The sequence below is a fragment of the Lithobates pipiens genome, unplaced genomic scaffold (assembly GCF_037356315.1).
Source record: "Lithobates pipiens isolate NorthernLeopardFrog02 unplaced genomic scaffold, aLitPip1_a1.2 Scaffold_8, whole genome shotgun sequence".
In the NCBI taxonomy this organism is placed as follows: Eukaryota; Metazoa; Chordata; class Amphibia; order Anura; family Ranidae; genus Lithobates; species Lithobates pipiens.
Window position 1 is genome coordinate 8,532,540 of NW_027507903.1, and position 18,431 is coordinate 8,550,970.

General features: G+C 48.6%; 1 protein-coding gene across 1 annotated transcript in view; it reads right to left on the reverse strand.

Moving 5' to 3' along the window:
• Positions 1-18,431, reverse strand: part of LOC143962714 (DIS3-like exonuclease 1) — a 94,337-nt gene that overhangs the window by 65,115 nt on the left and 10,791 nt on the right. The window contains 1 exon segment of the mRNA XM_077472099.1: positions 5,544-5,697. Within this exon segment, the coding sequence (XP_077328225.1) occupies positions 5,544-5,697 (154 nt within the window).

Consider the following 18,431-nt stretch of genomic DNA (forward strand, 5'->3'; position numbering starts at 1 on the left):
GTTTGTTTACAAGTGATCGCTCCGTCATTGGACGGAGCGATCACATTGTAAACGGCCGCCGGGTGTACAAAGATGGCCACCGCTCCGGGAGCTAGGCCGAAGCCATGGCCTTTCCTAAGGCCGAGGCAGCAGAGTGCTCCGCGGTGTGTGTCGATCCGAACAGGGTGACCCGTTCGAATCACGGATCGTGACGATCCATTGCACCCCTAGTCCCCTCTCTGATAAATGTTCCTCAAGACAATGGACCGCTTTTAGGCTCTACACAGCCACGGAACATACCAGAGAGAGGCAGGAAGAGCGGCTGCAGATCAAGACCACCGGGCACTTTCACCCTCTTTCTGCCCAGGCCAATGTTCAGGTTTTAGCGCTGTTGCACTTTGAAAAGACAATTACGCAATCATGAAACACTGAACTTATACGACAATTTTTTTTTTTTCCACACAAAAGGCTTTCTTTTGGTGGTATTTAATCACTTTTTTTATTTTTATAAAAAATGAGGTGGATGAGGCTGCACTGATGAACACTGGTGAGGCGGCACTGATGGGTGGTACTGGTGGGCACCGATTGGTAGCCCTATTGGGACTGCCCTGATTATCAGTGCTGACTATCAGAAAGTCGATAGCCGGCTTGTGTTTACATCCGTGATCGGCCATCATTGGACACAGCTGATCACATGGTAAAGGACCGCTGTGATTGGCCCTTTACCCCGATCTGTGTCTGAAGGACTCCGCTATCACAGGGGGGCACACGGACAGCACAATCACAGGAGGATGTCCACGGAAGCCCTCCCAGCAAAGCAAGCCCCCACTGTAGCAGTCTTTCAGCTATAGCGTGGGTGGAAACAGGTTAAAGTGTAACTTTACCAATAACAACTTGATATAAAAAAACAAAAATGTTCTTTAGCAAGAAAATTACATTCCACATTAATAATTATACAACCAAAATCAGTGTGTGCTGAAAATTGCCTTCAGCATTGCTCCCGTTTCTTTTTTTCCCTGGAGGCCGCCATTTTTGCTGAAGCCCAGAGCCCATGAGCAGCAGTAAATCTTTAGGCTGTCAGCAGATTGGCCTCAAGTGGCTCAGATTTTTGGTACAATGCCAAAAATAGAGAGCGATTGAGCATGTGCAGAGCAGGGTGAGACACTGTTTTACTGGATTTTAAACAGTATAGGCACTTGTATTTAATAGCGCTGCAAGATTAATCGTTATCGCAATTTATTTTTTCCCCCCTTGCGATCTTGACAAAGTATTTCCTGATTCTTTCTTTGCAAAGAATTCTCTCTACTCTGAAGCCAACAGCTGTCAAAAGAAAGGGGGGGGGGGGGGGGAGGGAATAAAATAAAAAAGGCAGCCTGCCAAGAATCAAAAACATTCTTTAGTAGTGGAACTTAAAGTGGTTGTAAACCCTTACAGACCACTTTGGCCTACAGGTAAGCCTAGATTAAGGCTTACCTGTAGGTCCAAGAAATATCTCCTAAACCTACACGGTTTAGGAGATATTGGCAAAAAGACACGCACCGCTGTATACGGCTCATGCGCCGTATACATCGGCGAGCAGGCGCACTGAGCATGCCGCTGCTAATGGCGATGATACCGTTAGTGGCGGCTCCCGCGCGCATGCGCGGGAGCGACGTCATTGCGGCTCCGGCCAATCACAGCGCCGGAGCCACGATATCCGGAAAGAAGATGGACGCTCCGTGGAAGAGGGGACAGTGGTGACAGAGTAGAGACCCTAGAGAATAAAATGGCGGTTGTGGCAATATTTTATGTCACACTGTATTTGTGCAGCAGTCGTTCAAATGCAATTTTTTGGTAAAAAAAAAACAAAAAAAATACACTTTAACCACTTTCAGACCGGACCATTTTGCTGGTAAATGACCAGAGGTCTTTTTACACTTTGGCACTGCGCTGCTTTAACTGGTAATTGCGCGGTCATGCAATGTTGTACCCAAACAAAATTTGCGTCCTTTTCTTCCCACAAATAGAGCTTTCTTTTGATGGTATTTGATTGCCTCTGCGATTTTTATTTTTTGCGATATAAACGTAAAAAGACCGCAAATTTTGAAAAAAAATGATATTTTCTACTTTTTGTTATTAGAAAAATCCAATAAACTCAATTTTAGTCATACATTTAGGCCAAAATGTATTCAGCCACATGTCTTTGGTAAAAAAAAAAGTCAATAATTGTATATTTATTGGTTTGCGCAAAAGTTGTCACATCTACAAACTAAGGTACGTTTTCTGGAATTTACGCAGCTTTTAGTTTACGACTGCCTATCTCATTTCTTGAGGTGCTAAAATGGCAGGGCAGTACAAAACCCCCCCAAATGACCCCATTATGGAAAGTAGACCCCCTAAGGAAATTGATAAGAGGCATGTTGAGCCCATTGAATATTTTATTTTTTTGCCTCAAGCGATTGAATAATGACAAAAAAAAATTATTTTTTTTTTTTTTTACACAAAGTTGTCACTAAATGATATATTGCTCACACATGCTATGGGCGTATGTGAAATGACACCCCAAAATAAATTCTGCTGCTTCTCCTGAGTACGGGGATACCACATATGTGGGACTTTTTGGGAGCCTAGCCGCGTACGGGGCCCCGAAAACCAAGCACCGCCTTCAGGCTTTCTAAGGGCGTAAATTTTTGAGTTCACTTCTCACTACCTATTACAGTTTTGAAGGCCATAAAATGCCAAGATGGCACAAAACCCCCACAAATGACCCCATTTTAGAAAGTAGACACCCCAAGCTATTTGCTGAGAGGCATGTTGAGTCCATGGAATATTTTATATTTTGCCACAAGTTGCGGGAAAATTACAAACTTTTTTTTTTTTTTTTTTTTTTTCACAAAGTTGTCACTAAATGATATATTGCTCACACATGCCATGGGCATATGTGAAATGACACCCCAAAATAAATTCTGCTGCTTCTCCTGAGTACGGGGATACCACATATGTGGGACTTTTTGGGAGCCTAGCCGCGTACGGGGCCCCGAAAACCAAGCACCGCCTTCAGGCTTTCTAAGGGCGTTACAGTTTTGAAGGCCATAAAATGCCAAGATGGCACAAACCCCCCCCAAATGACCCCATTTTGGAAAGTAGACACCCCTAAATTTAGGGGTACACTAGTGAGACTAGGTAATAAATGGCGGGTGCCCTGAAACTATAAAAAAATAACTAACCAACCAGCGTCACCTGTAACAGTTATATGGTGATCACTGGTGAAAGGGTTAACTAGGGGGCAATCAGGGGGCTTTATGCGGTAGTATATGGGGGTCCCTGGCGCTATAAAAAGCTGCGGCGAACCTAAATACCTACTTGCCTAACTAGCGTCACCTGTGACACTAATACAGCGATCAGAAAAACGATCGCTTATTAGGCTGGGTTCACACTGGAGCGATGCGGGAACGCCACGAATGCGCGGCGGGTTCCCGCATCGCATGCCTCCCGGCGGCAGTTCACACTGCCCTATGCGAACTGCTGGGAGTGTCAGTGAAATGTTACTGACACCCCCAGATCAGTTCGCATATCGCAGTGCGATCTGCAAACTCGGATCGCATGGTGTGAACACCCATGCGATCCGATTCTGCTGCGGGCCAAAAAAAGGGTCCCGTGCGAATTTGCGGCGGGTGCGGCGAATGGCTGAACTCGAATCGCACAGAGATCGGATGTGATTTGCACTGCAGTGCGGTGCGAATCACATCCGTTCTCAAACCGCTGCAATCTGAACCCAGCCTTAGTGACACTGGCGACGGGGGGTGATCACGGGGTTAAACCTTTATTGGGGGGGTTAGGGGGGTACCTTAGAACTAAAGGGGGCTAACCCTAACTGCCCTAACAGTTATTAGTCACAAATGACACCCGCCGGGTGATCAGGGGGTTAAACCTTTATTAGGTAATAAATGGCGGGTGCCCTGAAACTATAAAAAAATAACTAACCAACCAGCGTCACCTGTAACAGTTATATGGTGATCACTGGTGAAAGGGTTAACTAGGGGGCAATCAGGGGGCTTTATGCGGTAGTATATGGGGGTCCCTGGCGCTATAAAAAGCTGCGGCGAACCTAAATACCTACCTGCCTAACTAGCGTCACCTGTGACACTAATACGGCGATCAGAAAAATGATCGCTTATTAGGCTGGGTTCACACTGGAGCGATGCGGAAACGCCGCGAATCCGCGGCGGGTTCCCGCATCGCATGCCTCCCGGCGGCAGTTCACACTGCCCTATGCGAACTGCTGGGAGTGTCAGTGAAATGTTACTGACACCCCCAGATCAGTTCGCATATCGCAGTGCGATCTGCAAACTCGGATCGCATGGTGTGAACACCCATGCGATCCGATTCTGCTGCGGGCCAAAAAAAGGGTCCCGTGCGAATTTGCGGCGGGTGCGGCGGGTGTGGCGGGTGCGGCGGGTGCGGCGAATGGCTGAACTCGAATCGCACAGAGATCGGATGTGATTTGCACTGCAGTGCGGTGCGAATCACATTCGTTCTCATAAACCGCTGCAATGTGAACCCAGCCTTAGTGACACTGGCGACGGGGGGTGATCACGGGGTTAAACCTTTATTGGGGGGGTTAGGGGGGTACATTAGAACTAAAGGGGGCTAACTCTAACTGCCCTAACAGTTATTACAGTCACAAATGACACCAATGCAAAAAAAAAAAAAAAAAAAAAAAAAAAATTACATTGGTGTCACTGTGACTGGGGGGCAGGGGTAATTGGGGGGGTGATCGGGGGGTAAAGGGGGGGTGTGAGTGTGCCTGGCATGTTCTACTGTGTGTGTAGAGTGTTGGTGCAACTCACCGATCCGCTCTCCTCCGTGTCGGAACGGAAAACACCGACACGGAGGAGAGAATACATCACTTCCTCTCCTGTGTTTACATTACAGGAGAGGAAGTGATGTCACAGGGGATTTCCATTCGTCGAGAGCGATCGCGAGGGGGTGGCCATGAATGAATGGCCGCCCCCTCATCCCGGATCGCTCTCGAAGAAATGCCGACCGCCGCAGGCACCGGGGGGGGGCCCGATCGGGCCCCCCACCCGCGGGAAGGCAGGGACTTATATATACGCCCATATGCCTGCCCGTGCCATTCTGCCGACGTATATCGTCGTGCGGCGGTCGGCAAGTGGTTAATTAAAAGCAAACAAACAACTAACCAGTGAAGTTAGCCCCATTTTTTTTTTTGTATAATGTGAAAGATTTTACGCCGTGAGAATCAGGATGTTTTTATTTTAAGCAAAAAAAATTGTGATTCTCATTTTGGCCAGAATCGTGCAGCTCTAATTTTTTTATTTTTTACACAGCTATACCTGTAAAAAGGGGGTGGGGGGGGGGGGGGGGGGGGTCGGCCTGAAGTCATCCAGCAGAACTTCATTTTCTGAGTAATGTTCCACTTCATTTTAAAGCTTCAGAACTACTAAAGGAGAAGTAATGAGAAACTCGTTTTGGCACTAGTGACAGGTTCTCTTTACACAGACAGCCTTGCATTATCCTGCATCAAAATCATTCTAAAAAGTAAAAAAGTGCTGAAACCTCACCGGCGTCCTCTCTGATGCTGAACGGTGTGACATGCTGTCTGCATGATGATGACCCCCTGGATCTCTGAACACTCCAGCACCTCTTGGTAATCTTGCAGCACTTGGCAGTCTGGGACAACATAGTGTGTCAGATCCTCCGATAAAAGCTTTCCTTCTGGAAGAAAGAAAAAGCCTCGGGTTATACAACAGGTGACATGAAAGAGATAAGAAGTCTAAAACGATGAACTATTCCTATTGCCCAAATCATCCAGGATCTCCCTTTATTCCTCCATGCAGAGTGGAGAATCTGACTTCTTTCTTTGCTCAGACATTTGTTTAATCCTTTTCTGTAGACAGTTATTGACCTGAAACAAGGCTCCAGCCTCTTCATGGCCTAAAGCCGACTCCGGTCACGTGATCCTGTGAGGGGGCTGTAGGGGAATAGAGAGAGATAGATATATATATAGAGATAGAGAGAGAGATAGAGAGAGAGATAGAGAGATAGAGAGAGAGAGAGATAGAGAGAGAGAGATAGAGAGAGAGAGATAGAGAGAGATAGAAAGAAAGAGAGAGATAGAAAGAGAGAGATAGAAAGAGAGAGATAGAAAGAGAGAGATAGAAAGAGAGAGATAGAAAGAGAGAGATAGAAAGAGAGAGATAGAAAGAGAGAGATAGAAAGAGAGAGATAGAAAGAGAGAGATAGAAAGAGAGAGATAGAAAGAGAGAGATAGAAAGAGAGAGATAGAAAGAGAGAGATAGAAAGAGAGAGATAGAAAGAGAGAGATAGAAAGAGAGAGATAGAAAGAGAGAGATAGAAAGAGAGAGATAGAAAGAGAGAGATAGAAAGAGAGAGAGAGATAGAGAGAGAGAGATAGAGAGAGAGATAGAGAGATAGAGATAGAGAGAGAGAGATAGAGAGAGAGAGAGAGATAGAGAGAGAGAGATAGAGAGAGAGAGATAGAGAGAGAGAGATAGAGAGAGAGAGAGAGATAGAGAGAGAGATAGAGAGATAGAGAGATAGAGAGAGAGATAGAGAGAGAGCTGGGAGCCATGACGTCACCCATAGGCTCTCATAGTGCAGTTGTTGTTGGCGGTCCCTGCTCTCCCCTGCAGCCACTGCTGACCGACACAGGGGAGCCGGATCATGTGACCGGACCGCAGCAGGCTTTTTCACACAGGTTGGTCACCATAAGTGTTGGGGGGGGGGGGGGGGGGGGAGACATTTTTAAGACTTGTTAGGCTTCAGCTGGACTTCTACTTTAACTACTTGCTTACCGGGCACTTAAACCCCCTTCCTGCCCAGACCAATTTTCAGCTTTCATCGCTGTCACTCTTTGAATGACAATTGCGCCGTCATGCTACAGTTTACCCAAATTCAATTTTTTTTTTCCACACAGATAGAGCTTTCTTTTGGTGGTAATGAATTATTGTTTTTTTTTTTCTATTTTTTGATAAACAAAAAGGGACCGAAATTCTGAAAAAAAAAAAAAAAAAAGTTTCATAGTTTGTCATAAAATTTTGAAAACAGGTCAATTTTCTCCTTCACTGATGTGCGCTGATTGGCACTGATTATTAGCCAATGATGGGCATTGATTGGCAGCACTGGCAGGCATTGATGGGTGGCACTTTGGGCACTGGTAGGTGACACTGGTGGGCACAGTCACAGCTTTCTGAGTGAGGGACCGATGTCCCTCTGACAGAAGACGGTGATCGGCTTCCCCGCCCCCCATTCTGACAGCGTGAGGGAAAAAACAAAAACAAAAAACAATTACCGAGCTTCTGTTTACATCATGTGATCAGCCGCCCTTTGACAGCTGATCCAGTGGTAAGGGGCCGGGATCGACCCCTTACTATGATCTGTGATCAGCCGAGTCTCAGACTCTGATCACAGAGCGAGCGGGGGTCGCACAGACTGCGCTTGCTCTGACCTTTACGAACACTTTAAGTACAGTTCAAATGCAAAAATCTGCATAGGTGTCCTGGTCCCCCCGATGATAGAAAATCATGGCCACTGGAGATGTAGAGGTGGTCCACCCTCCAGCTAACATCACTTTCACCCTATACCCACAAGGGTTGCCGGATTTTCACCTCCAGCGGCCGTGACATTTGAACTGTACTTAACCACTTAAGGACCGCCTCACGCCGATATACGTCGGCAGAATGGCACGGCTGGGCACAAGCACGTACCTGTACGTTGCTTTTTAAGTGCCCAGCCGGTCCTGTGCTCTGTGACCGTGGCCGCGGGACCAGCGGACCCAATCGCCGCTGGTGTCCCGCGATCGGGTCACAGAGCCGAAGAACGAGGAGAGGTCTGTGTAAACAAACCTCTCCCTGTGCTTCCCTGTGTGGCTGTCACCGATCGTCTCTTCCCTTTTATAGGGAAAGACGATCAGTGACGTCACATGCCAGGCCACGCCCCCCCTACAATAAAAAAAAAAAAACAAAAAAAACACATAACGTCATACATAACACCTAAATTGCCCCCTAGTGGTTAACTCTTTCACTGCCAGTGTCATTTACACAGGAATCAGTGCATTTAAATAGCACTGATTGCTGTATAAATGACAATGGTCCCAAAAATGTGTCAAGAATGGCCGATGTGTCCGCCATAAAGTAGCAGTCACAAAAAAAAAAAAAAAAAATTAAAAAAAATAAAAATAAAAAATAAAAAAACACGCTGATCGCCGCCATTACTAGTAAAAAAAAAAAATAAAAAAAAAAATTATATAAAAATGCTATAAAACTATCCCCTATTTTGTAAACGCTATAACTTTTGCGCAAACCAACCGATAATCGCCAATTGCGATTTTTTTTTGAACTAAAAATATGTAGAAGAATACGTATCGGCCTAAACTGAGGAAAAAAAATAAGTTGATTTTTTTTCATATATTTTTTGGGGATATTTATTATAGCAAAAAGTAAAAAATATTGAATTCTTTTTCAAAATTGTCGCTCTATTTTTGTTTATTAAAAAAAAAAAAAACACACGCAGAGGTGATCAAATACCACCAAAAGAAACCTCTATTTGTGGGAAGAAAAGGACGCAAATTTTTTTTGGGAGCCACGTCGCACGACCGCGCAATTGTCAGTTAAAGCGACGCAGTGCCGAATCGCAAAAAGGGGCTTGTAGTGTTTAAAGTCAGTTTTTTTTTTTTATGTGATTGCATTCTATGCATTAAGATAAAAATCCTTCTGTGTGCAGCAGCCCATCTAATACTTACCCCCCTAGCTCCATCTCTATCCAGTGATGTTGTAGGATTGCCTCGGCTGACACCTATGTAGATTGACCAGATATGTAGTAAAAGAGAAGTATGGGATTCTTTTTCATCTCATAATCATAGATCGTCGAGCGGAGAGCTGCTGATTTGACAGGCAGCAGCTCTCCTGCTCCTCCACGCTCACTGAGCTGTGGAGGGGCGGGAGCGGCTCGCTGAGAGACTGAGAGGACTATCAGTCCAGGTACCTAGCAGATCCAGACCTCTAGAGCTGGGCTGATGTGGTGCCTGGACTGATCTGTGCAATGTCAGCTGAGACCGCTTTCAGCTGAAGACAGGTCACAGGAATGCAAAACGAATTGCCTTCCTGTAACCCATAGGAGAAGCCCAGCCAAAACAAGCTCAGGCTGGACTTCTCCTTTAATGAGAGTTCTACCTTTTTAAATAAAATGTCCACTAGATGGCGCTTTTCCCTTTCTATACACACACGGGAGCATTGGGGGGAAAAGCACATTTGATTCAGACAGAAATTGCACCGCACTCCTGCTCTAAATCGCATGAGATTTATCTGCAGTGCAAATTGCGCCCATTTATTTTGTGTTGACGCAAATCGGAACAGCAAAGTATTGATACTCGGTATCGGCAAGTACTTACAGTGGGGTGCCCCCTAAGAAAAAATAAATAAAAAATTAAAAAAGTCAGCAGCTACAGATACTGCAGCTGCTGACTTTTAATAATCGGACACTTACCTGTCCCAGGGTCCATCCATGTGGGGGAACGAAGTCCCCCCCTCATTCCCCGCTCCGCTCGCGGCGCCGGCATTCTTAGTGTGGGTACCCGGCTGTGGCTTCATAGCCGGGCACCCACTGCGCATGCGCAAGCGGCGCCGCACACCGTGATACACCGCACAGTCATCTGGGACCGAGGGGAAGTGATGTCACCAGCCCAGGGCAATGAAGGAGGCAGACTACAAGGTACCCCCTAGCAACAGGCATTTAGAGGCGAGTAAAAATATTTTTTTTCAATTATTTTTTTATTTTTTAATGAATTTAAAAAAAATTTTTTTTTTTGGTGGCAACACCACTTTAAGCGAAAGTATCGCTGCCCCCAGTTTTCCCCCTTTCAGGATGGCTCCTTCCTTTTGCAGTGTCCTCTGGCACCACCCTTGCATTCATCTCCCTACACTGTGTGCAACAACAGAAACACACAGCCCCAAAGCCCAAGGGCGGCAAGGCACTTCCCTGCTCCTACATTCTCCAAACCAAGACTGGCTTGAGACTGCACTGCCCACTTTTAACTCTTTCCTGTGAATAGTTCAGGGAAGCAGCAGAGAGTGCAGGAGCCAGCAGCATTGAAAAAGTTGAAAAAAACTGCAAGTGCTGGGGTAAAAATTTGCCTCCACCTAAAATGTATCTGCCTGAGCTCTGCAGCATAAAACATACTGCGCATGCTCAGATCGTCCAAGAAACCAGATTATGCCTGCAGCTATGCTGAAAGATATCTTCACATGATAAAATCCTGTTTGCACATCCTAATTCACAGCTAAAATTTCAGGAGTCAATAAACCGATGTGCCCAACGATAGTTATTAATTGCAGATCTTTTCTGTGAAAAAATAAAATGTTATCCGTCATATTTGTGTAGAGCAACTTTTCTCAATCAGAGCTCCGAGGAACTCGAGAGTTCTTTACCCTGCATTCACACACATGCATTTTTGTGTGTGTTTTGCAGGCTTCCTCGCTGACAGCTGAATGTAAACACAAGAATTGCCGGCAATAATAATACATTTTTATTTTTTTTGACAATTATTATTTTTTTTATAAAACACGGCGTGGGGTCCCCCCTCAATCCCTTTGGGTCTGGTATGGATTTTGAGGGGAACCCCACGCCAAAATGTAGAAAAAAAAAATAAATGGTGTGGGGTGTACACCCACCCCCCCCGTGAAGTCATCGACCGGTGCATGCTGGGCTGCTCCCAGCCGGTGACGTCGCCGGGTGGCCCCGCCCCATAGCTATTTAAAGCGGAGGTCCACCCTAAAATGGACCTTCCTCTCATCGGAATCCTCCCCCCCCCTCCGGCGCCACAATTGGCACCTTTCAGGGGGGAGGGGGTGCAGTTACCTTGATAATCCAGGTAACTGCACCCACTTCCGGGCTAGCTCTCTGCAGAAAGGGGCGTAGATTATGCCCCTTTCCGCAAGTGCCCGCCCCCTTCCGCAAGTGCCCCGCTGCCTGCTGGGAAACACACAGATCCCAGAGGCAGCGGGGACCGTCCTCATTGCGCAGCGCGGCTCGCGCATGCGCAGTAGGGAACCGGGAAATGAAGCCGAAAGGCTCCATTTCCTGATTCCCATACCCAAGATGGCGGCGGCAGCACTCGAGTGACGATCTAGAGATCGGCTTCAGGTGCCGACATCGCGGGCACACTGGACAGGTAAGTGTCACTATTTTAAAAGTCAGCAGCTGCAGTATTTGTAGCTGCTGACTTTAAAAAAAAAAAAAAAAAAAAAAACGCGGAGTCCCGGCGGACTCCCGCTTTAAGAAATGTCACGGCGGAGCAGGCAGACCGTGGGAGCAGTTGTCAAACACATTTTTTTTTTCGGGTCCAGCAGGGGTGGCAGCATCGTGATTGACAATGGATCTACAAAGGGGACATTATTAAAAAAACAAACAAAAGGAATTGTACTGTCTTTATTCACTTTTTTGGTGAATGGGTAGGGTTATGCACCCCCTACCCATTCACGGGGGGCACCACAGACCAGGGTTGTGGGGAAGAGGCCCTTGTCCCCATCACCAAGATGCAAAGCTGAGGGTATGTGGCCTGGTATGATTGAGGAGGGGGGGGGGGGGGCGGGGGACACTCGCTCGTCCCCTCCCTTTCCTGACTAAGTGGGCTGCAAATTCAGGTAAGGGTTTTGGGAGGATTTTTTTTTTTTGGCATGGGGTTCCCCTCCAAATCCATACCAGACCCAAAGGGTCGTTTTTTTGAAAGTTGGACCAAAGTAGTGCAGGAACTAACTTGAAGTCACACAGATATGAAAGGTTATCATAGGGAAACATAGGGTGTGACTTGTTATGTGACTTTGGGTTCCAAAGTGGTATGGTAAATCGCATGAGCGTGAATGGAACCATAATCTGTATTGATGCAGATCACAAAATGCAAAGTATCAGTACTTCTACTCGCCGATAAAAAATAACGGAGTTAGACTTACCGGTAACTCTTTTTCTAGGAGTCTTCCAGGACAGCCTTTGAGATATAGGGCTCCTCCCTCCGGGACAGGAAACACGTCAAGCCAATTAAATAAAAGGTGTGGTCCTCCAGGCCCTCCTCAGTTTTACTCCAAGAACCGCCGGGAGGCTCTGAAAGACATAACACACTAACAATCCCGTTAATACACATCCTCACCACTTAGTCCAATTTAAACAACTTTGGGTGGGAAGCCAGGCTGTCCTGGAAGACTCCTAGAAAAAGAGTTACCGGTAAGTCTAACTCCGGTTTTCTCATATCGTCTTCCAGGACAGCCTTTGAGATGATAAGCAAGGAGCTCACCTTGTCAGGGCGGGATCACTGCCTGGAGGACCTTACGTCCAAAAGTCTGCTCTTTATCAGACCATAAATCCAGACGGTAATGTCTTGCGAACGTTGAGTAGCTGGACCACGTTGCTGCTTTGCAGATCTCCTCCGGAGAGGCTCCAGCCCTCTCTGCCCATGATGCAGAAACCGCCCTTGTAGAGTGTGCCTTAACTCAGGGTGCCTGCTTCTCCTCTAACTCATAGGCTTTAACTATCGCCATTCGTATCCACCTGGCGATAGACGCTTTGGACGCCTTGCAGCCCTTGCGGGCGCCCGAAAACTTAACAAAAAGTGAGTCCGACTTCCTGAAGACCCTAGTGGCTTCTAAAAAAATTAATAGACTTCTCCTGACGTCTAACAAACTTAAAGATCTCGCCTCGTCCTCGTCTGAGGTTGAGAAAAAAGTTGGCAAAATAATATCCTGTGTCCTATGAAAAGTGGACACCACTTTAGGAAGAAAACTAGGGTCAGTCTTAAGTACTACCCTGTCTTCTAAGATTAACAGAAATGGCTCTCTGACCGAGAGCGCCTGCAGATCACTGACCCTTCTAGCTGACGTGATCGCTATCAAAAACACAGTCTTTAGTACCATCCACTTAAGTGATGCTCCCTCTAATGGTTCAAATGGATCTTGGGTCAAAGCCCTAAGAACCAAGGCCAAATCCCAAGTAGGACAGGACTTCATTCTCACAGGCCTGGATCTAGATAGAGCCTTGAAGAAGTTCCTGACAAATGGATTCTGCTGAAGGGAGGACTGAAGGAAAACGCTTAAGGCCGCCACCTGTACCTTTAGAGTGCTGATAGATAGGCCCAGCTCTACCCCTGCTTGTAGAAAGTCCAGGACTGCCGGGACCCCGGGGCTTGCAATTCCCTGTTCTTGCAACCAGGAATTAAACCTCTTTCCTACCTTGGCGTAAATTGCCCTAGTAACTGGTTTACGGCATTCTAACAAGGTCTTAATCACTCTTTCTGAGAAACCCTGTGACCTTAAGATTTGTTCCTCAGATACCAGGCCGCAAGCTTGAGCCTCTCTATCTGAGGGCACAGGATCGGCCCCTGGGAAAGTAAGTCCTCCCTGACTGGCAGAAACAGCGGAGGATGGACGGCCAATTTCTTTATGCTGGCAAACCAGGGTCTCCTTGGCCAAAAAGGAGCTACTAAAATGAGGTCCGTAGTCTCCGAACGGAACTTCTGCAGGACCTCCGCCACCATCCTTACGGGAGGAAAGGCATAACACAGGCCGAACAGCCATGGATTGGCAAGGGCGTCTATCCCCCTGGCCCGATCCTGTGGGTGAACCGAAAAAAATTTCGTCACCTTCCTGTTGCCTTCTGTTGCAAATAGGTCTATTTCTGGCCTTCCCCAGCATGACACAATCTCCTCGAACACTTCCTTGTTGAGGGACCACTCGTCCTGACCTATCTACTGGCGACTGAGAAAGTCGGCCAGTAAATTCTGCGTTCCCTTTTAGGTGAATGGCTGATATTGAGGACAAGTTCTTCTCTGCCCAGCAGAAGATTCTGTCCGCAATTACCTGGAGTGCAGGGCTTCTGGTTCCCCCTTGCTTGTTCAGGTAGGCTACTGCTGCCACATTGTCTGAGCGAACCTGCAGATCCCTGCCATATAACTGGGACTGGAAGGTTTCTATAGCCTTCCAAACTGCCAGAAGTTCCTTCTGGTTTGAGGAACGACCTGTCTCTAGGTCCGACCAGGAACCCTGTGCTAAGGTTCCCTCTAGGTGGGCACCCCACCTAGCGCACTGGCATCGGTCGTGACCACCACCGTAGCTTGTGGGGACCAGGGAAGACCCCTGTCTAGGTTGACCTGGGCCCGCCACCACCAAAGAGACCTCCTGACTGCCGAGGATAGGGGCATAACCTGATCCAGGTTCTCCTGCCTGCCATCCCAATAACGGAGCATGAGTCTCTGTAAAGGACGCTGATGATGCCTTGCCCAGGCCACCGCTGGAAAGCATGATGTCATCAACCCCAGGACTCTCATAACCTCCCTTACCTGGGCTTCCCGACCAGATTGAAGCTGGGCTACTGCCTGCTCTAGCTTGCAGATCTTCTCCTCCGGAAGAAATACCCTCATTTCCACCGAAGAAATCCTGTATCCTAAATACAGGACCTCCTGTGAGGGGGTCAGCTGGGATTTTTCCTGGTTTATCAGCCACCCCAGTGAGCGCAGGAAAACCAAGGCCTCCTGTATGTCCCTCTGCAGTTGTTGGGCCGACTGGGCTATGAACAGTAGATCGTCCAGATATGGGATCACTGTTATAGCCTTGAGCCTTAATGGGGCCAGTGCCTCTGTCAGAACCTTTGTAAAGATTCTTGGTGAGGCTGAGAGCCCGAAGGGGAGAGCTCGAAACTGGAGGTGTAACACACCAGTGTTCAACCTCACCGCCAACCTGAGAAACCTCTGAGATTCCAGATGAATCGGGATATGCAAATATGCATCCCTGAGATCCACTGTGGCCATGTGACAGCCCTGAAACAGGAACTTGGTTACCGAGAAGATTGACTCCATCCGGAACCGCTTGTATTTTATAAATCTGTTCAGGGGGCGGAGATTCAGTATTAACCTGAACTTCCCCGAAGGTTTCTTTACCACGAATACGTGGGAGTAAACCCCCAAGCCTCGCTCCTCCTGAGGCACCTGCACCATTACTTCTTGGTCCACCAGATCCCCCAGAAGAAGAGCCAAAGCCTCTGCTTTCTCTTGGTCCCTTGGTAACCTTGTTACTTGAAAATTTGGGAGGGGAACTGAACCAAACTCCAACCTGTAGCCGTTCCTTATTACATCTCGAATGAACGGACTTTCGGTTGAAGCTTCCCACTGTGGGAGGAACTTCCCCAGTCTTCCTCCCACCGGGACGCAGGAGTCACTGGGTTTTAGGGGAGGGTTGAGGAGGATTGAATAAGATTCCTCCTCTGCCTCTTCCCTTGTGACCTGTCCAATGCTTTTTGGGGCGAACCTCCCTTTCCTGCAGGTTCTGCTGCCTGGGGCTTCGAAAAGGCGCTTCCCTTCAGGTCTCTTTTTCCTTTCTGGGAAAGCTTTCTTCCTATCCTGCGTGCGCTCTAACGCCTCTTGCAGGCCGGGCCCGAACAAATGATCCCCTGAAAAGGGTAATCCACATAACTTCAATTTTGAAGCTGTGTCTCCTGACCAGGTTTTAAGCCAAACGGCCCTTCTGGCAGCGTTCACTAGTGCTGCAGATCTAGCAGCCAGTTTGACTGATTCTGCAGAGGCATCAGCTAAAAAGCCCACAGCCTTGAACAGTAGCGGAAAGGACTTCAACAGCTGTTGCCTAGAAGTACCCGCAGAAATATGCGATTGTAACTGTGTAAGCCAACACTCCAAGTTTCTGGCCACACAGGTAGCTGCTAGGGCCGGTTTAAGCCCGATGGAAGAGGCATCCCAGGCTCTCTTAAGCAGCACATTTCCCCTCTTATCCATAGGGTCCCTGAGTGAACCCATATCATCAAAGGCCAAATCTGTCTTCTTAGAGACTTTAGCCAAGGGAGCATCTAATTTGGGAACCTTGTTCCAGGGATGCACCGCATCCGACTCAAAAGGGAACCTCCTTCTAAGGCTACCTGAAAAAAATGGCCTTTTTTCCGGTTGTTCCCACTCCAGCAGAATCGCCTCCACTAGCGACTTATGGACGGGGAATACCCTGTCTTTCATTACACTAGACCCCTGATACATCATGTTGTGTTTTGAAAGCTGGACCTGTTCTTCCCTGATCTCCAAAGTGTCATATATAGCCTTGAGGAGGTCACCCACATCATCCAAAGACAGCTTGTATCTGGCTGATCTAATGGCCTCTTCCTCCCCCTCAGATTCAGAAGTAGACTCTGTCCTAGAGGAGGCTAATGACCTGGGTAACCTCTCCCTATCCACCTCCTCCTCCTGACTTGGTTCGGATAAGGAAGGCATACTCACGGCCCTGGGTAAAGGGACAGAGGGACCCTGCATCCTATCCATCATGTTTTTGAAAGATTGGAAAGTGGATGCAATCTCATCCTTTACGGATGTTAAAACATTGTGACAAGCTGCCACCGAGTCCTCTTTCACCAGGCTACTGACACAATCCGGGCAAAGCGGCTTCTCCCAACCGGTGCCTAACTTAGCCCCACACACGGCACATTTCCTTCTGGGCAAAGGTATCTGGGCTCTGTCCTGTTTAACCTAAAAACAAAGAAAAACAGGGTCCCATTAAAATACCACCCCTGACCACACCACTGTGCTTCTAGGGTCTGTCTAGGAAGTGCCCCCCTTCACCAGCAGGTTCTCCACCCCGGGAAGGTACTACGGGTCAGAGTGACCCCCCACCCCCCAGTGTAAGTCCTGGTCTGCCCTCACCAAGCTTACCTGAGAGGTACTGGAGCCTGTTGAACCGGAGTCCACCTGCACAACTGCACTCTCCATGGTTCCTGTGTCTCACTCAGTCTCTCTGAGCCTTCACACCGCTCCAGGCAACCCTGTAGTCACACCGCCGCGCCCAAAGGACTGGAACAGATCCTGCGGCGCCCCCTGATGACGCAAATCCGGCGGAAGTGCGTCTCTCCCACTTCCGTACGCCAGAGCGCAAAGACTCCACCCCGACGCCGAGCGTTCCTTACGAACGCACCGCTCACAGTACCCGGACGCCGGTCGGTGGAACGAACGTCTCCCGCCGCCATCCGACCGACAGGTACGAGCGGTTAGCGCTCCGAGGGGGAGATTGCCGTGCATCGGGGTCCCGTTCTCTCCGAACGTTTTAAATGGCAGCGGGGACTGAAAGCTACCCTCTCCTCCCTTCGTACGGACCGAGGGGTGCTAAGGGTCAGGTCCATCAAGGTGCTCTCCCCAGGCAAAACCCCTGAGAAGGAGCTCCCCTTACCAGTTCCAAACGTGCTCCTTCCCGTCCGGTAGGAAACACAAAAACTGAGGAGGGCCTGGAGGACCACACCTTTTATTTAATTGGCTTGATGTGTTTCCTGTCCCGGAGGGAGGAGCCCTATATCTCAAAGGCTGTCCTGGAAGACGATATGAGAAAAAAATGGTATCGGTGCAACCCTAAGGAGCATTCTTCCTACTGACCTCCAATGTAAGGGGGGTGGGGAACGCTTCCCACTGACCCCCAATATAAGGGGTGGGGAACGCTTCCCACTGACCCCCAATATAAGGGAGGGGGGACGCTTCCCACTGACCCCCAATATAAGGGAGGGGGGGCGCTTCCCACTGACCCCCAATATAAGGGAGGGGGGGGCGCTTCCCACTGACCCCCAATATAAGGGAGGGGGGGGCGCTTCCCACTGACCCCCAATATAAGGGAGGGGGGGGCGCTTCCCACTGACCCCCAATATAAGGGAGGGGGGGCGCTTCCCACTGACCCCCAATATAAGGGAGGGGGGGGGCGCTTCCCACTGACCCCCAATATAAGGGAGGGGGGGCGCTTCCCACTGACCCCCAATATAAGGGAGGGGGGGCGCTTCCCACTGACCCCCAATATAAGGGAGGGGGGGCGCTTCCCACTGACCCCCAATATAAGGGAGGGGGGGCGCTTCCCACTGACCCCCAATATAAGGGAGGGGGGCGCTTCCCACTGACCCCCAATATAAGGGAGGGGGGACGCTTCCCACTGACCCCCAATATAAGGGAGGGGGACGCTTCCCACTGACCCCCAATATAAGGGAGGGGGACGCTTCCCACTGACCCCCAATATAAGGGAGGGGGACGCTTCCCACTGACCCCCAATATAAGGGAGGGGGACGCTTCCCACTGACCCCCAATATAAGGGAGGGGGACACTTCCCACTGACCGCCAATATAAGGGGGGGGACACTTCCCACTGACCGCCAATATAAGGGGGGGGGACACTTCCCACTGAGCGCCAATATAAGGGGGGGGACACTTCCCACTGAGCGCCAATATAAGGGGGGGGGACACTTCCCACTGACCCCCAATATAAGGGGGGGGGGGACACTTCCCACTGACCAACGTAAGGGGAGATGCTTCAGAGCAGGCAAGTATAACATGTTGGTTGTTTTAAAATAAATAAAAATTGAACCTTTACAACCACTTTAAGGCTTAAAGTAGAGTTGCACTCAAAAGTGGAACTTCCCCTTTAAGCA